Here is a 26,682-nt window from a genome sequence, read left to right as displayed (position 1 = left end):
ACAAGTCTTTGGTTGGCCCGAGGCTATAGTAGAAGACACTTGCCCAAGGTGCCACATAGTGGGACTGATCCCGGAACTATGTGGTTGGGAAGCAAGCTTCTTACCACACAGCCACATAAATATGACCTATAAATATAAAGATTGACAACCAAAAACAATAGTCAAAAATCTTTTTATTCCATGGAGCCAAGGTACAAAGAAGAAGAAAAAAAATGTTTTGTTTTTTATATTTGTCTTTATTTTATTTTCATATATATATATATTTCTCTTCATCATAAAATTTACCCAGGGGGAAATATTGAAAGATTATGTTATCATTATTATTATTATTATTATTATTTATTATTATCATTATTATCATTCAGGCATTTTTTTTTCTTATTTTTTGTTATTTGTAGTCACTAGATATATTTTTTAGGGAGGGAATGGAGGTCATGAGTCCAGCAGAAAAAAAAAAAAAATTGCAGATTTTAAAGTAGCTTCATAATTCAATCTCTGGAGTTCAACTGAGGCTACACACATCCAGTATCAAGTTATGTTTTCCTCCTTTTGCTGCAGTAGTTGCTGGTGTTGCTCTGCCACCGAAAAAAAAAAAAAAAGAATAAAGACCACCTAAAACAGAACCCTTTCAAGGGCTCTTCAGTTCGCTCCCAATTTTGTAACTGATCAGTTTGTTCCAGTCAATTTTGCTGCGGGTCACAGGAAGTTGTCGTCTGAGAGCTTTAAAGGTGGTGTCAGACATAGTTTGGTAGTTTTCAGATATGGCTCTCTGCAAAACAGGAGGAAAGAAAAACACTGATTAATATTATAACAAAAAAAAAAATTTTTTTTAATAAAATAAAAAAAAAATTTTAAATAGAAATTTTTTTTGAAAAAGTGTCACCATGCGGTGGTGCCCCAACATGGCCGCAGCCTTCGGGCTGAAACATTTTTAGGATTTAAGGATTTATGACTGGTATACATCACAGGTTTTTGGTTTAAAAAAATAAAATGAAAAAAACCATCATGTTAACTGGATCAATGATAAATGAATAACAATGTATGGGAAAAATAGGTTTTGTTCTGAGACCCTAAGTTGTACTGTGGATGGTTACTGAGGTATACTTTCACAATCCAAGCAGAATCTTTTGATTATCAACCTGCATTATCGCAGATCAATTTTTGATAAGTATAATACAGTTCGCAACCAGTGTTCCATGTCATTCCAGATCAGTGATAAATGAGGATAGATCTATTAACTCTTTAGCATTTAATCCAGCCACATCCAGCCCAAATATTCTACTTGTATTATGTTAAAACTAACCAGATCCAACCTTTCATACTTAACCTACAATGTCATTCTAAAAACATATAAACACACCATTGAAATCTTGAAGCTACAGGATAATACATGATTAATTCAAAACAATGTGAATAAATAAGCAATACATTTGACAGAGATCTGAATGCTAATGGATTAAACAACATCACCAGAAACAGCATTTACAACAATGTAAACAATAACTGCTAGAGTAACAACAGTAACTGTAGATGTACGTAATGACAAATACTGACAAATTACAACAGGAGGGTAAACAATAACCAGCTGTAACAGGTAGTCAGGATACCATGGCTATCTTGTGGATGAAGACCAACCAATTGCATCATAGTGGTCAAAACATACAGAAGCGTTCAAAATAGGATTCAATATATCGGTCATTATAATCCCAAAGCTTGGCTAGAAGAACATCATTATAAGAAGCAACAACAACAGCAGTAATAATAATTCCTAATATAAGTAAAAAACTGCAAATTTTTACAAAGGGCAAGACCTTAATACCTGTCAGGTACCTTAAAATAAACCCTGACAATGAAATGCAAAATGCAACTATATCTTTGCCACACCATCTTTTGATTCTTCAAAGTGTGACATTTTCTCATTTCTTTACGCAGTGTTTTTCCAATTTTTATGTAACTCAGCAATATCTTTTGGGCTGTGGTGATTGGGTAGTAGAAGGCAGAAAGGGCAGTGTTCCATAGTATGGTCCATCATTACTAGCCTTTATCATCTTGACGTAACTAACCAATTCCTGTCTAGTATCAGTAGGAGCACATACCAGCAAGGAGATGGAGGTTGTCTGTGCTGATAGGTCTCGTGTAACCAGTGATCTAACAACACATGTTCAATGCTGGATCAAGTTTCTTTTCTGGGCTGAACTCTCCCAGACAGGACATGCAAACTCCGATTCTACAGTTGACATCCATAATGACACTAGTAATAACATCAACTACTACTTCAAAAGTATCAATACAAATGTAACAACACAGTACAATAAATAATAATTTCATATTTTGACACAAGGCCAGCAAGTTTGGAGGAGGAGTTAACGCAGTTTACATAAACCCCAGCATTCAACTGGTACTTGTTTTATCAACTTCAGTGGAATTTTGAACTCAGAATGTAAATATGGACGAAATGTCACAACACATTTTGCCCTTCATGCTAATGAATCTGCCAGCTCATTGCCTTACTATAACATCAGTTTCAAATTTCAACACTAGTCCAGCAAAATTTTTTGGAGAAGGGTTAAATTGATTATATCAACTCCCAGTGTTTAACTGGTACTTATTTTATCAACTCTGAAAGGATCAAAGGCAAAGTCGACCTCAGCAAAATTTTGAACTCAGAATGTAAAGTGCCACTAAGCTTCATGTTAATGATTCTGCTAGTTCACCACTTTACTCAGTATTATAATATTGAAAAGCAACATTGCGCACACATGCGAGTGTGTATGAAACTTACTTGATACTCATTCTCTGCCTCTGAAACCAGTTGTGTAAATTCCTTGGCCAATGCTTCTTCTTTCTGAAATAGAAAAATATTTCTTTCAAAACCAAATAGTATTTCATTATATGTTTATATTTTCTGCTTAAATATTTAATTAACCCTTTAGTAACCGGCCCCAATATTCTATGTCATCATTATCATCAGCAGCAGCATCATTTAATGTCCACTTTCCATGCTGGCATGTGTTGAACTGTTTGACATGGAGCTGTCCAAACTCCAATTGCCTGTGGCATGGTTTCTATAGTTGGGTGCCCTTCCTAACACCAACCACTTAACAGAGTGTGCTGGGTGCTAAAACTGACCAGATTCAACCTCTCACACCTCCCCTACAATGTCATTCTAAAAATATACAATCACATCATTGAAATCTTGAAGCTACAAAACAATGCAGAATTAATTCCAAAGAATGTGAATAAATAAGCAATATATTTCATTAAGAAACCTGAATGCAAATGGGCTAAACAAAAATTATTTGGAGGACCTGTAGCAAGAATACTGAATGTATGGATGCATGTTTAGTATTCATAGAGGCTGCATACTTCAGAAGTTTGCTTCCCAGCTAAATGGTTTCAGGTTCAGTCCCACTGTGGGGCACCTTGGGCAAATGTCTTCTACTATAGTCTCAAATCTACTCAACAGACATTGGTGATCAGTGGCTTCAAGATAAGAGCAAGATAGACCCAAAACAATCTAGAGAAGAAAGGTACAGAACATGAAAGATCCACCAATGATATGCAACCTATGGAGTGCTGAAAAGTTCCTGGCTTTGAGTAAAAGAAAATACAGGAGGGTCAGTTAATTATGATTTTATTGAATATATTCCCCTCTCAGAGGCACATTTATTGCAGTGATCCTTCAGTTTTTCTAAGCCTTGCAAAAGAACTTGGAAGGTTGCGCCTCCAACCAGACCTTTCATATCCTTAGAGCCAGGAACTTTTCAACACCCCTCATAGAACCTTTATAAATAGGGCTAATTTAACTTTCTCTTTAGATTGATAAAAATGATGATCAGCCTTAATCGATTTTCAAATCTTATTAAATTCTCATCAGAGGCATCTGCATCAATTTGACCAACACCAGAGAAGCAAGCAACCAATCTGTATATGCTCAACAATTAGAGTAGCTACAGAAAACTAGAGCTACTTATTTGCATACTGTAAGTGTTAACATGTAAGTTCAAAGAAGTGCTAGGCACTGTATGAGACAAGAAGTGGAGACAAAGTTTTATAAAATTTGGGGGGTTCTGAGAAAACCCACTACCCGCCACAGACAAGATCTACGGATGGACCAAGGTTCTAACCAGATAGACATGGCGTGGAATGGTAGCATAGATAGTCCCTAAAAGCTAAGAGACAGGTCTGAAAAGAATGTAAGAAAGACAGATGGGTGGAGAGCAAAGAACAATATCTGTTAAATATTAGATTAGACTTAGCAAGGAGAGAAACTGAAAGTAAGAGGCTTGCTAATTTTCTGTGATGAGATGATCAGAGGTATAAGCTGTTCTAAATGTCAATATGCTAATAAGGACAGTGGTGCACTTGGTGGTATTTGCATCAAAAAGAAAAAGGGATGTGAAAGGTCACTGAACAAAGAGAATGCTTGGAGGATAGGGGTTACTCCAAATACACCCAAAACAAAGACTATAGTTGAAATTAACAGCGACAGAGTTGAAAGGACTATTAAGGGATATAAAGGTAGGAAAAGTATCAGGAAATAGTTGGTAAGATCCTGAAAATATTTAATGAAATACGAAAGGTGCTAATCACTTGCATAGTTAATTCTGTAGTAGAGGGTGTAGTAGTATCTTCAACAGAAACAAGAGTAAAAGAGATGCTCTAAAAGAAAACACTACACAGACATCAAATTGATGGGCGATGTTTATGAAAACAGCTAATTAGAAAGAGAGTAAGCTTATATCAGTGATAAATGAGGATAGGACAGGAGACAGGACAGGAAGGACATCCAGTCATAGAAATTCTGCCTGTGCAAGCATGGAATAGTGATGATAATGATGAGTGTGGGTGTGTGTGTGACTGAGTTTATATTCATTTGTTTATGTCCAGTAACTTAGTGGATCAACAAATATACCAATAAAGTACTAGACTTGAAAATAACTTAAGAATAATATGATCACCTGTTGAAGGTAGTTGAAGGTAGCTTAGGTTTCTGCCAGGATGGACAGAATATCACCAATGCCCACCACCTATTTAGTGGTAAGTTCCCAGCTAAGAGTAAGCCTACGAATACCCAGTATTTGTTGACTAGACAGTCTTTGATAGGGTACCATGCTCTGAAGACTGGTGATCATTAAGAAAACCATTGCCAGTAAGGTGAGAGTCAGCAATGGTTCCATTGAGGTAGCTGGTATGCAATAAGTATGTGTCTATCAGAGCCGGATTCCCAACCTCCTTGTTTACGACAGGCTACCCAGATTTCTGTCAATGATCTAGCTCTTATAGATTAATCAGTCAAACAGTTAGAGAAGTTTTTAACATAGAAGTAAGTAAACTGAAAGGCTTAACCATAAATCTATAGTATATGGAATTTCTATCCACTTTAGTGTCTGTATATTGACCATGATTAACTCCCAAATGGTAAGACATAGAATCAAAGAGAAGCCCTATCAAATCCATGGAAGTGTAAAAAAACAGAGAGAAATCGCAACAAAAACAAACGAAAAAATAGGTAACAAAAAAATATATACTTACGGTAACATTTATAGTTAAGTTAACATCTTTGGAGCTAACAAGCTGTACATTACCATCTTCATAATAGTGGACCTGATAGAATAAAAAAAAAGAAAAGAATCATTAAATAACTGCAAGTTGACAAAATCTTATGTAAGTCATCACCAAAATCTTAAGTCAACTGCCACAGTCTAGTAGCAGGTGAACTGTGATGTTATTTAGTGTTGAGGAGTTGAAAAAAAGAAAACAGGTGTGTGTGAGGGGAGACTCCTAACATAATATGAAATAGGATACTTTTTGATCATAAATGATCAACAAGCCAACAAAGGTATCCCTCAATCAGTAGTTCTCAACTGGTGCCCATATAACCCTTGAGGTTTCATATAAGATTTTGTTGTTAAAGCTTATGAGCAATGAACTAGTTACACTTCTACACTACACTGAGTATTTTAACAAATTAGATCCTAGAGGCACTGCCATTGATGATGGTAGCTTCTGTCACATTAGGTGGTAATGTCTTCACAATCAACCTTGTCCCATTGCATAATGTAGGAGGATCTAAATTTCTTTGAAGCATTATTGGGACTCCTACCTTCAGAAAAAATTTATGTGGAGGAGTTCCAGGTGGCTTAAGAAAATTAAGGAACTCTGTTGGGTAATGGACAGCTTGATTTTCATCAAAGACTGAATCAACTGATTTGTACTCCTTAATGACTGTTAGAATCTTATTCATTAACTCATGGTTAATCCTTGCTACTTCCACATTTTTTTGGAGCAAGAATAGCCCTTTCACAACCATTTATGTGAATTATAATTATTACTTAAGTCTGGAAATACCCTGTTCCTCAAATCAGCTGGAGAATTCACCGTGACAACAATATGAACCAATCTCATATCACCATTCCCATCAAATGGTACTTTTCCATTTCCTAATTAGAGAAGCCAATTTGAAAACGGTTTTGCACATTGGTCTCCATGTAATAAAGCTCACACATTAGTATCGAAAGAGAATTTTAGTACTTTATTCTATTGGTGTGAAGACAATGCATGCTTTTATATCACCAGATCTTGTTCGTCTCAGAATGACTGGTAATGTGTATCTGAAGTCTCCTGATAAAACTAATGTAACTCCTCCCATAGATTTGTTGTTGCCTCTGATGTCCTGTAAGGTCTTACCAAGAGCTTCCATTGCACCTCTGTGACATGGTGCACTCATCCCAAATGATAATGTGGCTTTAGCACAACACTTCTGCTGAACCTGAATTTTTGCTTATGTTACAAATTGGACTGTCCCTTGTGACCAGGTTTAGTGATAATTTAAAAGCAGAGTGAGCTGTTCGTCTTCCTGGGAGAATGGTGGCTGCAAAGCCAGACAATAGTACAGCAACTGCAATTCTTTTTTTGTTACCTTGGAGAGAAGCAATGTTACAAATGTTTTACCTGTGCCACCAGGAGCATCAAGAAAGAAAATTCCTCTGCTTTTTTTCTAGTGATTATGGAATGCCGCATGCATACACATACACAGATACATACAATATCAAACATCAGATGAAATGGATGCGTGTGTGTGTGTGTGTGTGTGTGTGTGTGTGTGTGTGTGTGTGTGTGTGTGTGTGTGTGTGTGGTGTGTGTGTGTGTGTGTGTGTGTGAGAGAGAGAGAGAGAGAGAGAGAGAGAGCAAGTGAGTGAAGGAGTGTGTTGTTTATGTATATGTATATACGTAAATAGGCATACATCTTTCTTGTATGTATATGTGTGTGAAAGAGAAAGAGTGCCACTTAGACATCACTCTCCCTCTCACACTCACACAGAAAAAAGATGAATGCATATATATATTTATATATGTATGTATGCATGCATGCATGACAACACACCCATTCACTCACACACACATAAATGCATACAAACGTACATACAAAAACGCATGTGCATGTGTGACTGACTACAAATAGAGAACTGAACACAGCGTGCAAAATGAAAATAAATTTTAAAATTTTACAGAAATTAACAAAGTGTGCGAGTACAGAACGAAATCAGAGAGAGAGAGAGAGACAGGCAGAGAAAACATTGAAAGCAATGAATGAGATAAACATGGAATGAAAAAATCGTATAAATAAAAGCACGTTAAAAACTATATTGTACCGAATATTTAAATTTGTGAACTTCGTAAATAGTTCTTTCAGTAATTTATGGTAGTTGTTTACAAATAGTGAACATTAAAATAGTAAGTGAGACTTCACCGCTTTTACATCAATGCCAGAAGTTGACATTGAGAAACCTTTTCAAAGAAGTGAATCATAAATATAAAGCAACATTTTTTATTTTTAATAAAAAAAATTAAATGAAGACCCTATTATGTGTCTGAGGTCAAATTATTCATACATCACAAGTATGGAAGTAAATGAAGCTGTTTTCATGTGAAAAGTGAATATACACACACACATCTCTCTTTCATATATTAGATTAGATGTAAGGAATTGTATAAAAAAAGGTGTTAAAATATTTTGTGTTGTAGAAATCTGACCAATTTATTGCCCATAGATTTTAACAACAAAATTTTATATGGACTCCAGCTGAGAACTGTTTTAGACTCATAGATTAACAATGAGCAGACTTATCAAATATACTATTACTAGTATATGCACTTTCACTATTGATGAATATCACAAATTGTATCCCCACATTAACTTATTATCTGATGTCAAAAGTTATAAACTACTAAGTTATGTAATAATGATTTCAAAAGTGAAAAGTGAGAAACTGCTGTTCATTAACATCATTAATGTCCTCAACATAGCCCCGCCAATCTCCACTACTACAATTCTTTATTAATCTGAGTTCTGTTAATTTTAAGAAAAAAAGGTCTAGATAACTCCTTATATACAGGATGCGACACAACCTCCCCAATCCATCATTTTTGTTAAACATTTCAACAGTTATCACAGGATGTACGAAGTCCAAACTACGATGGGTGGGGGGAAAAAAAGCAGTAAAACATTATTTACATGAATACATCGTTACCACCTGTCTATGTCCACTAACGCCACAGCAACGACGAATTTTTTTCTGCCGCATGTTGTATATGCAAGCGCATTTTGTTTTTTTAATTATAAAAAGTTGTCTTTGATTACCTCCCTTTAAACACTTGCTAAAGCAAGAATTACCTCCCTGTTCAACATCCAAAAATTCATAGTTGCTTGCTTACCTGCACTTTGAGAAGACCTATCAAGTCAACTTTACCGCCATTCTCATTAAAGGTGATAGTCCACTGAGAGCGCCAGCGCCCATTCCTATAAAACATTGGAAATACAGATATTAATTACATTAGCATACGAATCGAAATACAAAGTAAACTATAAAAGTGTTCAATATATAATATGAAATAATGTTTAGAATGCTAAGAATTTTAAGAGCAAAGAAATACCAAATTCCTCCCTGATTAGTTGCTGACCCTTTACAAAGACTGAATAAACACTACAGTGGAGCACAGTTCATGAGACAGAAGCACAATTATCTACACTATCATCAGTCAGTTTTACTCACCAGCACACTACACCACTGGTTCATTGGAACATTTTGCAATGTGATTCTAATAATGCAATGCAAAAAAACCCTCTCCATCTAGGACAATCCATCTCAGCCTACTCTTTACATTACTCACACTGTATCAGTTATTAGACCCTGCAAGCTAAACATACTTCAACCAATTTTTTCTAACTCAAATCACAAATCTAGGCAATTCTGTTATTGTCCATTGGCTTTTCCTACATGTTCAAATCAATCTCATTTAGCCTGGATGAGCTTTCATAGTTTATGGGCACTGTCTCTCCTTTGCTACCTATCCTTTAAAAACACGTGTATGCTTTAAAACTATTACTAGCTTATAGGCACAAGTGTGACTTTGTGGTTCAGCAGTCAGCTTCCCAATCATTTGCTTTGTGAATAGTTGATAAAGCCAAAATTAGTAACATGTAAATATTGTGTTTAAAAACGTGTGTGTGAGTTCAAGTACTTATGTCTAGAGATCGCGTGATGGTTGTAAATGAGTATCACTGACATACAAGCAAGGTTGGTTGTTTTCAGTTTTCTGTGAAAAACATTATCTGGTCATGGGGAAATATAACCTTGCTAGGAAACAGGTAAAGGTTGCAGACAGGAAGAGTATCTGGCCATAGAAAATATACAATAAACTCTATTCATCCCATGCAAGTATGGAAAATTAACATTAGAATAATGATGATGATTAGTTGCCAACTCAAAAAGCATTTATCAGGAATTAGTTTAAAAAACCAGTATGATTTTTCAACATTTGTCAGATTTCTTTTAAAATAAGGCCTTCTTGATCTTGTTGTATACTGCAGAAATTGGGCTGACAATTTCGTAAATTATACACTGAAATCATACCAATACATGATGTGGATATACAATTTATTAAATGAATTACTGATACTTTCACTAGGTATTTTTTGAGCTGAGCACATTGAAAGTACTTTAACCCATTTTATACCAATCAACCTGAGACTGCTTCTGGTTTTTTGATACAAAAACCACCCACCTATTTTAAAGTGTTTATATTTAATTTAAAACTCAATCCCAGCTTAATGAAATAGCTAAAAAAATTAATGTGGGTGGGGTTCAGGAGTTCATTTTGCAACCATGCGGTTTTTAATTCAATCCCAATGCAAGGAATATTGTGTAGGCAAATGTTTTCTCTGATAGCCTTGGGTTAGATAATGCATTATAAGAGAAAATGGATAAACAAAAATTATACAGAAGTCTATCGTGTGTGTATGTGATTGTGTGATAGGCTTCTGTATAATTTACCAGTTAACAAATTATACACAGACAAAGGCATGTCTGCGTGGTTAAGAAGCTTCCTTTCTAAATATGTGCTGGGTTTTGTCCTACTGCATGATACTTTGAGCAAATACCTTCTACTACAGCCTTGAGGCAGCTAAAGTCTTGTAAGTGAATTTGGTAGACAGAAACTGAAAGCCATCATGTGTTTGTGTGATGGCTATAAACAAGCATCACTGCCACCATACAAGTGACATTATTTGTTTCTAGTCCCCTGTGATAAAACATGCCTGGAGACAGGACAGGAAGGACATCCAGTCATAGGAATTCTGCCTGTGCAAGCATGGAATAGTGATGATAATGATGAGTGTGGGTGTGTGTGTGACTGTGTTTATATTCATTTGTTTATGTCCAGTAACTTAGTAGATCAACAAATATACCAATAAAGTACTAGACTTGAAAATAACTTAAGAATAATATGATCACCTGTTGAAGGTAGTGTGACCCAACATGGCTGCAATCAAATTATTGAAACCAATAAAGAAGGGATTTCACTAAATCTCTCCAAGTCTGATATTTTTCAGTGTATTTCATTGGGAAATATCACAAAAAACTCCACACACACACACATATTAGTGGGAATGGATTTGTTCAGTGTGCAACAAATTTACTGTTCAGATTGAGAGGTGTTTATTAGGAATAATCACATTAAGCTCACACTGTTGCTTGACCCCAATGGATTCCTTTTCGTCTGGGAAGTGTTATAACATAATATAAAGAGCACATCAATAATGAAATAAAGGCAGAAAAAAAAAACAGAGGCATGAACTTGATACTCTGTTATTACATTTGTTTCAGTATTCAACAATTAACGATATCACATAAGTTGTATCTATGTATCGCATTTAAAGTGTGACATTATTAATTACCAAATACTGAAACATGCTATAAGGAATACACGTTCATTCTCTCACTATATCATCATCGTCGTTTAACGTCCGTTCTCCATGCTAGCATGGGTTGGACGGTTCGACCGGGGTTCTGGGAAGCCAGAAGGCTGCACCAGGCTCCAGTCTAATTTGGCAATGTTTCTACAGCTGGATGCCCTTCCTAACGCCAACCACTCCGTGAGTGTAGTGGGTGCTTTTTACGTGCCACCTGCACAGGTGCCAGGCGGGGCTGGCAACGGCCACGGTCAGATTGGTGTATTTTATGTGCCACCGGCACGGAAGCCAGTCGAGGCGGTGCTGGCATCGGCCACGAGTCGGATAGTGCTTTTTACGTACCACCAGACCAGGGATCCTGGCTGGTTCAATTCGATTTCGATTTCGCTTGCCCCAACATGTCTTCACAAGCAAAGGGGGTTGGCAAGGGTGCCTGTCGTACGGTCGCATTGGAGTATTCTACGTGCCACGGCCACGAGTCGGATAGTGCTTTTTACGTACCACCAGACCAGGGATCCTGGCTGGTTCAATTCGATTTCGATTTCGCTTGCCCCAACATGTCTTCACAAGCAAAGGGGGTTGGCATGGGTGCCTGTCGTACGGTCGCATTGGAGTATTTTACGTGCCACGGCCCCGAGTCGGATAGTGCTTTTTACGTACCACCAGGCCAGGGATCCTGGCTGGTTCAATTCGGTTTCGATTTCGCTTGCCCCAACATGTCTTCGCAAGCATGGGGAGTTGGATGGGTGTCTGTCGTCGGATGAGGTTCTATATCGACTTCGCTTGCCTCAACCGGTCTTTGTGTCCAAGGGAGGAAAGGCATTCATAAGTGGGCTGGGCTCACTTGTCCTGCTGGTCTTCTCACGTACAGAATATTTCCAAAGGTCTCGGTCTCTGGTCATTTCCTCAGTGAGGCCTAAAGTTCGAAGGTCGTGCTTCACCACCTCGTCCCAGGTTTTCCTGGGTCTACCTCTTCCACGGGTTCCCTCAACTGCTAGGGATTGGCACTTTCTCACACACCTATCTTCATCCATTCTCGCCACATGACCATACCAGCGCAATCGTCTCTCTGCACACCACAACTGATGCTTCTTAGGTACAACATTTCTCTCAAGGTGCTAACGCTCTGTCGAGTATGTACACTGACATTACACATCCATCGGAGCATACTGGCTTCATTCTCACGAGCTTACGCATGTCCTCAGCAGTCACAGCCCATGTTTCGCTGCCATGTAGCATGGCTGTTCGTACACACGCATCATACAGTCTGCCTTTTACTCTGAGCGAGAGGCCTTTAGTCACCAGCAGAGGTAAGAGCTCCCTAAACTTTGCCCAGGCTATTCTTATTCTAGCAGTTACACTTTCAGCGCACCCACCCCCACTACTGACTGGTCACCTAGATAACGAAGCTATCAACTACTTCTAGTTTTTCCCCCTGGAAAGTGACGGAAGTTGTTTTCTGCAGATTTTCGGAGGTTAATGCTCCCGAGCATCTGCCACATATATATATATATATATATATATATACACACTCTGAGCTAAAAGGTATTAGTGCCACTCATCTGTGCTTGAACAGAGAGTTTTTAAACAAGTTACAATAACTGCTATTTCTAAATGAAGCCAACCCAACATTAATGCAAGACAAACTGTCTGAAAATGTAGGCCCTTCCAACAGGATATTTAAAAATAAAAAAGCAGGTTTATTCAGTAAATAAAGTGAATAAACATTACTACTTACTGATTAAACAATTATAATCACCATCCTCACTAACATTGTTATTATTATTATTATATCTAGTTGTGTCCAATGCATTCTAAGACCAAATCCAGCCATGGCTGATTTTACCATTCATCCTGTCAGTGTTGTGAAATAAGTACCAGTCAAGTACTACAATCAATAATCAACTAACACTTACCCAAATTTAGTGGCTACATTAGAAGCTATTATTATAATTATTATTAAGGTGACAGCAAGCAGGCAGAATCAAATTGTTACTGTGCTGGAACAAAATGCTCAATGGCATTCCTACCAGCTCTGAGTTGAAATTCCACCAAGGTCAACTTTGTTTCTCATCCTTTCAATGAAAATAAAATAAAGTACCAGTTGATCACAACAGTTGATGTACTTGACTAGACCACCCCTCTCTTCCCACTAAATTTCAAACTTTATGCTTATAATGGAAAGAATCCTCCCTGCCTATAATAGAAAGAATCCAGTTGCATAAGAGATGTTTGTTTCTATTCTTCCATATAAAATATGCCAGGCTATGGGGATATATTACCTTGCTTGGAAACATAAAAATTGGCAAAAGGAAGGGAATGCAGCTCAATAAATTCTGTCTGATCCATGTAAGCATGGAACAGTGGACTTAACATGATGATTGTAAAAGTGGAATTGTAGAAATAGCAGCATGATTAAATCCTAAGAGTATTTGGATCCTTTCCATTATGTTCTAAGTTGGAATCTTGGTAACGTCAATGCTCCATCTACTTAGCCCTCAATAACAGCAATGACTTATTTGAGCCAAGGCAAGAACATGTGAATGGTTACTTTAACTGACAGAAATAGTAACCAAATCTCACTCTCGGTCTCCACAATGGGAAATGATTTGAGATTAAATAAGAGTTTCTCACATAAGCTGAAGGTCACAAATTCGGAAGTGTGTGTGTGGGGGGAGTTTACCCCAGTATATTACTAGTATGTGTTTTATCTGCCCTGAAAGGAATTTAAACTAAAGTGCCGTACCTAAAAAATGCAATGCATTTTGCTTAGTGCTCTACTAGTTTTGCCATCCACCATACTAGAAAGTACTCATTAGCATTCAGATTGTCACATGTAATGCTTATTTTTCTTTTATTCTTTTACTTCTTTCAGTCATTCGACTGTGGCCATGCTGGGACACCGCCTTGAAGGATTTTAGTCGAACAAATCCACCCCACTGGGACTTTTTTTTTAAAAGCCTAGTACTTCTATTGGTCTCTTTGCAGAACCATTAAGTTACAGAGATGTAAACAAACCAACACTGGTTGTCAAGTGGTGATGGGGAAGCAAACACTGACACAAAGACACAGAAACAGATATATATATATATATAATGAGGCTTCTTTCAGTTTCCATCTACCAAATCCACTCACAAGGCTTTGGTTGGCCTGAGGCTATAGTAGCCTCAAGATGCCATGCTGTGGGACTGACCAAGAATCATGTGGTCGGGAAGCAAGCTTCTTACTGCACAGCCATACCTGCACCTATTAATTCACATTGTTTCATAGATTCGATATTTCAGTGATGTGGTAGCTTATTTTTAAAGTGACATTGTAAAGATAGATGCGAGAGGCAAAATCTGGTTGGTTTGAACACAAAGCACAATACTTGGGCTTGATATGGCCAGTTTCACATTATCACAGAATCAACCAGACTATCAGATGCTGTTATTCACCGATGGTCCAATGAGCTTCTAGCTTGGTTTTGATTGTGCCATTCTTTTCCATCTTGACCCAAATCATCTTCCCATTGTCATGGAGACCTTCCAAGTGGCCATTTCCGATCTCTTGGACACTCCTCAGCCAGCTTAAATGTTAAAATGTTAAAAATATTAAAATGAAAGAAAAAAAAAACTAAATAAAAACTTACCAAAAGTTCTTGGGTTGGAATTGATGGCTTTCCACACAAGCAATGATGGTGATATTGCCATCAGTGTGGCTACCATAGACAGAAGTGACGCCATATTTGTAGTGGTTATGTACATAGGGAGTAAATGAAGATTCTATAGCAGCACGCCACGGTTCAGCTACCTTATCAATTTCAGCAGGTTGGAAGTCACTGGCTTCTTTCCGCAAATGGTCATATCTGATAGGAAACACAAATGAAAATATATTTCATAAAAAAAAAAAATGGAATCAAATTTTCACAGCTCAAAATAAAGAAAAATAGTAAAACAAGCTGAAACAAACAGTGTTAATTTATAAATTTTTATTTTAATACATAAGGTGTGTGATTTTATGGTTGAAAAGTTTGCTTCCGACCCTGTGGGCAAGTGTCTTCTATTAAAGCCCAGGCACAGCCAAAGCCAGGATTGGTAGATTGAAACTGAAAGAAGTCCATTGTGTGTGTTTGCATGTACACTTGTCTTGAATCCATGTAATGGTTGTAGGTGAGCATCACCATCAAATAGGCAATATAGTCTTGTTTCTAGTCTTCCAAAAAAGCATATCAGGCCAAAGAGTAAATATATTCTTACTTGGAAACAGGTGACAAGAAGGGCATCTGACTACAGAAAAAAAAAACCGTATCTCAATAAATTTCATCAGACCCATTCATGAGAGGAAAAGTGCGCATTAAATGGTGATGCTGACACTGAATACAGAGAACTCACAAACTGTGAATGGAGACAATTTTAACCTTGATATTTGATAATCATTACCCTATATCAACAGCAGAATGAGATTATCTGAAGGCAGTAATGGACGAAAGATAAGATTTTGTTTGTAGAGAATGTGAGTCCTCTATATTCATCAGCATCACCATCTAATGTGTTCTTTTCCATACTTGCATGAGTGGCAGAATTTGTTGAGGCAGATTTTTATACAACTGAATGCTTTTCCTGTCACCACCCACGCTGTTTCCAAGCAAGGTAACATTTCTCCATGAACAACAAGAAACAAACATCATCTGTATGATGGTGATGCTCATTTACAACCATCACAAGACATAGGTAAATACACACATCTACACACACACAATCTTCTTTCAGTTTCTGCCAACCAAATCCACTCACAAAGCTTTGGTTGGCCCATACTATAGTTCAGGGCACACTTGCCCAAGTTGCTATGCAACCCAAGATCACATAGTTGTGAAGCAAGCTTCTTAACTACATAGCTACTGAGAATTTTGTATTATTAATTTCTATTATTAAAAAAATATTGAATACTAAACTCAGAAAAATGACAGGGAAAACTTTAGGTTTGAATCCAATAGATAAACTCTACTTCACATGTGATGTGCATATAAAGAATCTTCAGACATTGTGCATCACTGAGGAAATGACAAGGGACTGGGAGATGTGCTGTACTTGATAAGACACGTCAAGCTAAGTAAAATCATTGCCTTCCACACAGTCTTGTCTTTTTAGGTGTCAATGCCACTTAAAAAGCACCCATGGCAGTGCTGTGTTAACACATCTATGCTGGTGACATGTAAAAAGCACCAAGCACACTTAAGTGGTTGGCATTAAGAAGGGCAGCCAGCTATAAAAACCATGCCACAATTGACGGTTGGAGTCCAAATAGCACCCTGCTAGCCAACTCCATGTTAAACGGTCCAATCCATGCCAGCATGGAGACCAGATGTTAAGTGGTGCTGACGATCATACACACACACACACACACACATACTGAATGCACCTTTTCTCTTATTTCTACACAAAAAATCATATATTTTTGAAGTCCTGAAAACCATAAGATGTACACTTACTTAAAGGTGGTCTTTGTTCGAGGATCCAAAAATCTTCCTGCACCCAAGTCACCATATTCAGTAATCAAAACCTAAATATAAACAGAAAAAAAAATTTCATTTGCAAAAGTTAAAAAAAAAAAAGTCACTATATTCAATAGAGACTTGGTATGTAGCAAAAGTCTACTCAAATATGAACCACTGTTCATTTTGCTTAATTCTATAAAAATAGATTTTGGTAATTGTAGTGTACTATGAGTCTCTATAAGGAACTAAGAAATGATGAAGAATTCTTCTCATGTATGCAATAACATACAAAGAAAAAGAATGAGGAATCAAAAATTCATATATATAATAGGCTCCATTCAGTTTCTATCTAGATCCACTCACAAGGCTTTGGTCAGCCCAAGGTGCCATGTGATGGGACTGAACCCAAAACTATCTGATTGGGAAGCAGACTTTTTAACCACACAGCCACACCTATGTCTATAACAAATAAAATTAAATGGTAAATAAATATTTTTGAAAAGAAACAAAAATATATATATATATATATATATATATATAATATATATATATATATATATATATATATATGAAGCAACACTTGTATTAAAATCCTATGCTTGAAGTCACAACAGCCCTCTCCCATTAAATTCTTGTTGCTCCAAAATAGTCATTTAAAAGTTTAACCTTTCTCAATTCTGAAGAAATTTAAACAAATAATAATAACGATTTAGCAGTGAAGATAAATATGTGCATTGCAAAAGATACCAAAGCCAGCTGAAAATACCAAGAGATAAAAATTTACAAATATTTATTTTAACTTGGAACAGTAATCTATTATTAGTTTTTCTTTTATCTTTTTTTAATTTATCTTTCTTTAGATTTGAGAAAGGTTAATGTTTCAAATATCAGTTAGTACTGAACTAGCCATACCATGTGAGAGGAGAGTTTAACCCTTTTGTTGCCATATTTCTTTGAAAATAAGGAAAAATTTATCAAAATAACTTTACCCTTATTAAGCTAGTGGCTAAATAAACATGAAATTTTGATGGAAAGAATTTAATTTAAATTATTTTAAAACAGGGAATTTATATTATGGAACCAAAGTCAGTCTTAGACAGCTTGGTGATGATGATGGTCTCTCCTGTCGTAATTGACAGAGGGGTGTTGCACAACAAGTACAGACGACTTGTTTATACTATGGTTAGTTTATAATGATTGAATGTTTGAGCGGTGCATTAGCTCACTCACTCTATTAAATCAACATTGGCTATACAAGTGCATAATGTGCCACACCACCAGATGTCGAAGTGATAGCAGAGCAATATGAATCAAAATGTTTGGTTTTGACCAAGAGCACAATGCACCACCCAATCCAGGAATTAAAACGATTATTGTTTTTACTTTTTTTTTACCATCACAAGTGCAACGCTCTAACTATTAAGCCACTGGAGTGTTGGTGTCAAAAAGGTTAATGGATTGATTGAATTCCAGAGTCCACTGACAATTACAATGTCTGAGATAGAAACTAATAACTCACTTGTTCCTCACTGCCTTCTATCCGGCAAGGAGTGAACTGGTCTTTGTTGTATTTAGCAAACGCCCTGAAATTAAGAGAGAGAGTGAGAGATTAAACAAAGTGGTAATAACAGTAATACAAATCACAAAGTCATTCACAAAGCATTTGTCCCTAAGGTGTTACACAGTGGAACTGAACCCAAAACTACATGGTTGCAAAGTGAGCTTCTTAATCACATAGCCATTCCTACCTTTTTATCCTTACTCAGGAAGAGAGGCAGCATCTCTAAGATTGGCAGGAGGGAGAACAGTATCTGCAAACTGGGGGCATGGCCAAACTACTTGCAAATGGTCAGTATTAAAATCACTGAAGATAGTGGTGTGAAATCATGTGACAGATTAATTCTATCACTTAAGCAGACCATGTCAGGATTTGAACTCAGAATGCAAAGAATCAGAACAAATATCACAAAACATCTGGCCTAACATTCTTCATCCCTTCCAATCCACTATCCTGGATGGGTAGGCAAGCTGACTTTGGCAGGTTTTAAACTCAAGCACAGAGTTGGAACAAACAAAATGCTGTTAGCATGTTTTAAAAATTTGCTGCCTAACAGGAAACACAGGAATCATCTATAAATGGAACAAAAAACAAAATGGAATAGTAGGATTAAAACACATTAAAAAAGAAACTTAATGGTCATTTGTTGGTCGTGCAGCTTTCACAAATTCCCACGACTCTACATTGCCATCCAATTCCATCTGTATGAATTTGAATTAAGAGCTTGATTCATAATAAATCTTTCATTTGCTGATTACACAACCATGGACACCACCCCTATTGATGCATTGCAGTTACTTTCTAGATAGAGCTTGATCCTGACTGTTGATCTTCTAAGATTCCTCCGTTCAGCATCTATGTAAGAAGCACTGGTGGCTCAGTTGAGATCTTCCGCTACCTCTTCACAATCCACCATGCTGCAGCTCCATGTCTTTGCCATATCCCTGGCAGGGTGGTTGAACAGGTGTTATATCTTGCCAAAGGTCAACACTTAATTATGCTACTATGTGAAGATGTTATAAGTAATATCCACCATCTCTGCAGGTTTTTAATACAAAGATACTTTCTGCACTCCTTCATGTGTGATGATATTGGTAGCACTATCTACACTTGGGCTTGTAGAGGAAACATGGTTGGTAACGAAGGATATACCTGCAGGTCATCAATGTAGACCCCAACCCCATTGATCAGGACTCACCATCATTGGTGTTTGCAATTGAAGCAGTATTAAATTAAAATAGTCACCTATCATAATGTATATACACAGTTGACAGGCAAGTTACTGCAGTTTATATCCGAGATAAAATATTTTATGGATATACTATGTTTAAAAACAATATATACGAGGTTGGGCTGAAAGGTTCATAGGCTCACTACGAAGGAGCGATGCTAGAGCTGTGAAGTTTTGAATACATTAATTTCAACTAATTGTTTCTTTCCAGGTAAGCTGACATCTAATGGTTCAACAGACTTCAAAAGTAACTAAGCAGCAACAGCTGATATGACATCATCATCACTGCAATACTGGTTCCCTATTAAGTGTTTTCTCATGTTGGGAAACAGATGAAAGTCAGACCACGCCAAATCAAGAGAACGGGGAAGGTATTAAAGCCTCAGTCATGCACAGCAGCCACTGAAACCAAAGACGTGTGCTGGAGCATTATCTTGAAACAAAACTGTTTTTACCAATTTTCCTGGGTATTTGGTCTTGATAGCTTTTTGCAACTGCCTCAGCAAGTTGGCATAGTACTTTCCATTGCTGGAGTGGTCCTTTTGAAGAGAGTCAATAAACACAATGCCTTTTACATCCCAAAACATGCAGGCCATCACCTTCCTTGCAGATGAAACAACCTTGGCCTACTTTGGAGCAGATGAGGAGAGGTGTTACCATTGCATGGACTGCCTCTCTGTCCTTAGCTCAAAGTGATGAAGCCAACACTCATCCTGGCTTAGGAAATGTTCAAAGAAACCAGGTGGATCTGCCTGAAACAACGTCAGACTTTCTTCTGATGTGATCTGCTTGGTGTGCTTTTGATCAAATGTCAGAAGACATGGGACTCACTGAGGTCTGGACATCCTGCAACTGCCAACACATATTTGTCACTGTTCAGCCCCCAATTAAGTCTTAAGCAGATCTAATGTTAACCATCCTACCAACATCATTTAATGTCCACATTCCATGCTGGCATGAGTTGGATGGTTTGATTGGATCTGATAGGTCGAAGGACTGCATCAGGCTCCGCTATCTACTTTGGAATGGTTTCTATTAATGCCAACCACTGTACAATGTGTACAGAGAACTTTCTTCAAGGTGCCAGCACCAGTGAGGTTGCCATGCAGCTTGCAAAGCTACAAATTCCAAGAAAGTTGGCTTTATGCAAAGAGATGAGACAAAGTACGAAAGACAGGACTAGAGCAGAAAAGGTTTCTGGGCCACATGGTTACTCATATAAGGTGAGGAAGTGATCAAGGTATCCTTCCTTCCTTTTAAAATGGTAGAGTCATATGAGGGAGATTTAGCTGCTATTTCAAATAGGCTGAGTGAATTCATACAAGCTTCCCTTAATGGCTTCAGCTGGTGTGCAGCCAACACACAAAAAAAAAAAGCGGAGTTTACTTCAGTGCTACTTTGACAAGCCATAGGAAATCTCCCCATACCATTCCCCACCACTAATTAAGCAGATACAACAATGGACTAGAGGTTTACAACACATCTACTGAACAGTGTGAACTAAATCTTGGTAAATGGTGATATTTTAGCTACTACTAGACAGGAACCAATACACGGATGTCAGCAAAATGGGAGAATACAAAATTTGACCTTTACCATTTAGGTGAGAGAGAAAGAAATATAAAAGCTAGCAGACATGTAGATTAAATGAATAACTAATAGTGAAACATAAACAGGCATACTGGACATAGAACTACTCTAAAGTACACCACTGTATTCCCCCACATTGTCATGGACTGCAGTCTGATGTCACATGTAGTGTAGAGGGTAGTAATCGATTCCTCTTTCATCTCAGACAGAGAGATGACATGATTTCACCTAAGGTAGTAGATGTTTGAATGGGAGTTATAGCAGAGTGGGTGGAGGAAAAAAGATACTCTGAGAGAAAGAATGGGCATTTGTCTGTAATAACTTACCCAGAAGCTCCTGTCCGAAGTAACTGGTCCTCATTCAGTAATATACGAACGTCTGTAGGTAAAAAAAAAAGAGAGATTCATAGCAACAGAGAGAGAGAGAGAGCGATACAAAATGATAAAACAAAGATAAAGTTGAAAGGGAATGGAAAGGAAATGAAAAAGACAATGGGAGACAGAGAGAGAGAACTTGATAACAGGCAATATACATAAGAGAAATAAATAATGATTCAGCTTTGAACTGTCTTACCTCTTTCCCCCTACATATACCAATGTCAATAGTTATTTGATAGTAACTATCACAAAGTCAACATTTAAACTGTGACCACTTCCTCTTTTTTTTTATTATGTAGGGCATCTTGTACTAACAATTCAAAGTTTGAAATCTGAAAAGTTGAACAGCTAAACAGAAGGTCTTTTGCTTGTTTAACAAGGATACATACATACCTACCTACACACACACATATATATATGTATGTATATCCAGTGGTGGAGTAGTTACCACTAATGAGCTTTAATTTTAAGCCAAACTAGTCTAGTATGATGATTTCGCTCACTGTGGAGCAGTTATCTCTCCTGTCAGTGCACAGAAGTGCTTCTTGCGGCTAAGGATTTTAAACTTATTTCTAGCAATGTAGGTGCTACCCTGCACTGTCAGTCACAATTAGCAACAATTGAATTTTTCCTTTTTGGTTTTATATTATGTATAGCTGCCTTCATTATTCTATATATATATATATATATATATATATATATATATATATAATATATATATATAAATATATAATATAAATATATAAATATAAATAATATATATATATAATATATATATATATATATAATATAAATATATATATATAAATATATATATATAAATATATATATATAAATATATATTATAATATATATAATATAAATATATATATATAAATAATATATATAAATATAATATATATATTAATATATATATATATATAAATATAAATATATATATATAAATATATATATATATATAAATAAATATAAATATATATATATATATATATATATAATATATATATATATATATAAATATAAATGGTGATGAACTGACAAAAAGAGTACAGTGAACTTGCCTTGGGGAGTAGCAAATCCAATGTTTGAAGCTGAGTCCATCTTCAGGAAAAAGTTGACAGACAGGAGTGAAATTAAAGAGAAGCAGATTTATATCCTCCCATCAATTTTCCCCTGAAGAAGAGCTTTGTCCAAAACATTGATTACCCCATTTGCTGTGGGTAGGTTATTCACTCCCTACAGCAAGTTCACTTTTCTTGCCAATTTTACTACATAATATAGGACTCTTTGGATTCAGTCTTATATATAAAGAGACTTGATACTAAAGCACATTCTAACAATATATTCACACATTAAATCATGACTCAACAGCAACACTACTAACCACAATAAATCCCAACATGCAAGAATATACCTAAATCCTGCTACCATGCTCTGTCCATCACATCATACTTAATTCACAGAAAAAAAACTGAGATTTCCACACTGTGGACCACTGAAAATATTTGGAATTCCACTCATAATCTTGATTGTTAAACTACCCCTTTCACAGTATGTTCAGGCCATCACAACATAAGGCATACAAACATCCAGATGTCTGCATATGTCCTATACATCATGCTTGGACTGCTTCAGAGAAGCATGTCCAGATTGCAGCACAACACCACATACATGTATTCACATCAAAATATATCATACTTAACAGACAACTATACCACACTATATCCCCATATTACATGCTCAAACTATCATACTATATCCTCAGAGCTGCGTGACACTCTCTCACCACAAACAAATCACTTGATTGAAAAAGTGCACAAATACAAAGCAAGCAAACAGCAACAGAAAAATAATGAAAATAAACACACCAATGAAAGAAAGTGAATCTAAGCTTTGGGGTGTTATCATTTATCAAAAAGAAGGAATAAGAGAAGCAAGAGAAAAAGAAAAATACAGAATACTAAATCTTTGCATTTTTACTTTAAGAGTGCCATATATACAGATGTTGTAAAATATGGTAACATTTTTTTCTTTTCACCTTGTCTCTCTTATTCTTTTACTTGAGGTATCACATGAAACACTGCTTCTTCCATTGATGTATTTCTTTTCACTGTGCACTTCCTTCATTGCTGCTTTTGCACTTTACATTTTTCAGCCATGTGGTTTTGTTTGTTTGAACCCATGTACCATTTGTTTGTCTTCTTGTCTCACAATCTTTATTTTGTGTGTGTGATTTTTATTCCTTACAGCTACACAACAAATTGCTGCTAACTCACAGATTTACTACAATATATATATCATCATCAACATCATTTAAATGTCTGCTTTCCATGCTGGCATGGGTTGGACGATTTGACTGAGGACTGGTGAACCAGATGGCTGCACCAGGCTCCAATCTGATCTGGCAGTTTCTACAGTTGGATGCCCTTCCTAACACCAACCACTCCGAGAGTGTAGTGGGTGCTTTTATGTGCTACCAGCATGAGGGCCAGTCAGGCAGTACTGGCAATGGCCACGCTCAAATGGTATTTTTTATGTGCCACCTGCATAGGAGCCAGTCCATCGGCACTGGCAATGACCTCGCTCGATTGTTTTTTCACATACCACCAGCACAAGTGCCAGCAAGGCGACGCTGGTAACGATCACGCTCGAATGTTGCTTTTTACATGCCACCGGTACGTAAAAAGTTAAACCTTTCAAGGATAGGCTGCTGGACTATTTCAAGTAAACTTCACTCAGAAAAAGTCAAGTACATATTTTCCTCAAAAAATATATGGAAAGTGAGAAATGTTAAAAATTTAAGTAACTAGTCCAAAGATAACAAATGATAGCAAAAACCCACTAAATAGAATGGGGTAGTAGTACAGACAGGGCAAAATGAAATATGGAATGAACTCTCTGAACAGGTCATGCATAGATGAAGGAAAGAAAGAATTGAAGAAAAATATTTAACATACCATTGAAAACTTCATTGAACTCTCCAGGAGGAGCATGGATGATGAAATTTGATATTATCTTCAGCTAGATGGGAAGAAAGAGAATACATATAAATAAATATATATAGAATACATACACATATTTGTGTACACACATACACACAGATAAATATACACAAATTGATGTTGGAAATGTCATCTACCAGATGTACCTTCTCTATGTTACCATACCACAATCTTGTATAGCATGTCAAGGGAATTCTGTGTACCATATTTTGCAGCATGGTAAATGCTGCATTGTGGAAGACACACCCTGATTTCAAAAATCTAATTTTAGGAAAAAAATCTTTTTATATTTGCCAATATATGACTAGACAGTGTCCAGTAGGTATGCCCTAAATGCCTATTATCAGACAAAATTATTAGTGAGGGTAAGCCAACAGAATGCTTATGCCCACTGTCATTGAGCAAAATCACCACACAATGGCCACCTATTATGCCAAGAATTATTGTAGTACACAACACAAGACTCATCACTTTCACTGTCCTGTGATTATTCATGTGACACACACCATGATGATGATCATACCATATCTGACACTGCTGACACCCATTAAATCTACATAAAGGTTGACATCAGTTAACCCTAAGAAAGCTACAACTCAACTAGCATCATGAAAGATGTATGGTAATTTTCAAGTCCTTTTTTTTTCTGTTTGTTTTGCAATGAAAAAAAGAAAAGTGTATTTTCCATGTCATCAAAATATGCTAATCATTCAGTTAACCAGTGCTCTACACACTATCCTGATCTTTAAAAAGTAGTTGTAGCAGAGATGAAAAGAAAAATGTACAAGACAATACATATATTTAATAATAACTCAACTAAAACTGTGTCATGTAAATGTAAGACTACACCTCATACTAACACACACTATGAACCTGTAGGACTACAAATGATACCATGTGTGTGTAGGATCAGAAAAGGATACTAATACATACTATGTACATGTGAGACTACAAAGTGCATGCAGGACCACAAAAGACACAATATATGTGTGGGATGACAAGTAATTACTAATACACATTATGTACATGTGAGACTACAAAAGACACACACAAACACACATACACAGCACAGACTGATTACATTTCCAACACAAAATTATAAGAAAATTCCAAGTCATGGCTCATTACATGAAGACTGACAACAAAACACTTTTCTTCTAATTACAAATGAGGGAGTGACAGGAGTAGGAGAGAGAGAGAAGAGGACAGGGGGTCTGACTGGCTTAATTATAAAGAGTGGATATAATAATACAGCATAAATATAACAACTATGAGGAAAGCAGAGCTTATATATATATATATATATATATAAATAAATAAACCAAAAATTTAATAATATACAAGTTGTCGCAACAAAGAGAATATCAGAAATACTTCAATATCATAGTCTACTTTGGACAGAAAGAAGAGGAGGGTAGGGAAGGAAAGAGAGAGAAAGAGAGTCTAAAAGGAAGAGGGCAACATGGTGTCATACGAGACAAAATTTAGCTTTACCAAATTTACCAAACACCTGGATGTTAGACAGTCAGTTAGTCATACCTGTTAATGATGACAGACTATCATGAAATGAAAATGATGTATTGCTAGTTTACTGTTGCTGAGTAGCTGCAAACATGGCAGTCCTCAAAATCCGCATATAACATTTGGTCCACAGCGAGCCAAATTCCATTGTTTTTTACAATAATTTGTGTCACTGCACCACACACATACAAGGTACAATTTCCTTCGCCAACCAGCAAAGTAATATAAACAGCATAATGTAGCTTCACTGAAGCATGGCATATCCAAATTGACAAATCTTTAGTTGTATACACTGCTTTCCTCCATACTATATACCCTGATAGCTATCAAAATGTAGTCCATACTATTACCACAACTACTCAATTGTGGTGTCAAACCAGATTGAAGATTGGTATATTTTACAATAGAATTGTAAGATTATCCACTGCACTCCTGTACAACACCAACACAACTTGCTAGTGCATAATACTACTGCACAATATTATGCATACTCTAGTTGCAGACCTGACTTAAGGCAGACATAGGCACTGCACTTACAGATAGCACTCAAATATTTGCTTGACTTTCTTCAAGAATGGCAATAGTAGGAGCAGTAGCATCTACATGTTCCCACTATCTCATTACATTGGCTGTCACCAGAATTAGTAGAAAGATAACCAAAGTTGTAATCCTA

General features: G+C 36.5%; 1 protein-coding gene across 1 annotated transcript in view; it reads right to left on the bottom strand.

The window, feature by feature from the left end:
- Window positions 1-305: 305 nt before the first annotated feature.
- The window catches only part of LOC115211802 (F-actin-capping protein subunit alpha-2), a 48,237-nt gene continuing 21,860 nt past the window's right edge, over window positions 306-26,682 (bottom strand). Inside the window, exons 3-11 of the mRNA XM_029780505.2 lie at window positions 24,444-24,507; window positions 21,436-21,487; window positions 18,250-18,313; window positions 16,725-16,795; window positions 14,886-15,101; window positions 8,719-8,803; window positions 5,536-5,607; window positions 2,783-2,845; window positions 306-769 (exon numbers count right to left, since the gene is read on the bottom strand). Coding sequence (XP_029636365.2) covers window positions 629-769; window positions 2,783-2,845; window positions 5,536-5,607; window positions 8,719-8,803; window positions 14,886-15,101; window positions 16,725-16,795; window positions 18,250-18,313; window positions 21,436-21,487; window positions 24,444-24,507 — 828 coding nt within the window. The 3' untranslated portion in view covers window positions 306-628. The remainder of the gene's footprint in view (window positions 770-2,782; window positions 2,846-5,535; window positions 5,608-8,718; window positions 8,804-14,885; window positions 15,102-16,724; window positions 16,796-18,249; window positions 18,314-21,435; window positions 21,488-24,443; window positions 24,508-26,682) is intronic.

This window comes from Octopus sinensis, linkage group LG5, assembly GCF_006345805.1.
Source record: "Octopus sinensis linkage group LG5, ASM634580v1, whole genome shotgun sequence".
NCBI lineage: Eukaryota > Metazoa > Mollusca > Cephalopoda > Octopoda > Octopodidae > Octopus > Octopus sinensis.
This window is presented reverse-complemented; position numbering and strand designations above follow the sequence as displayed.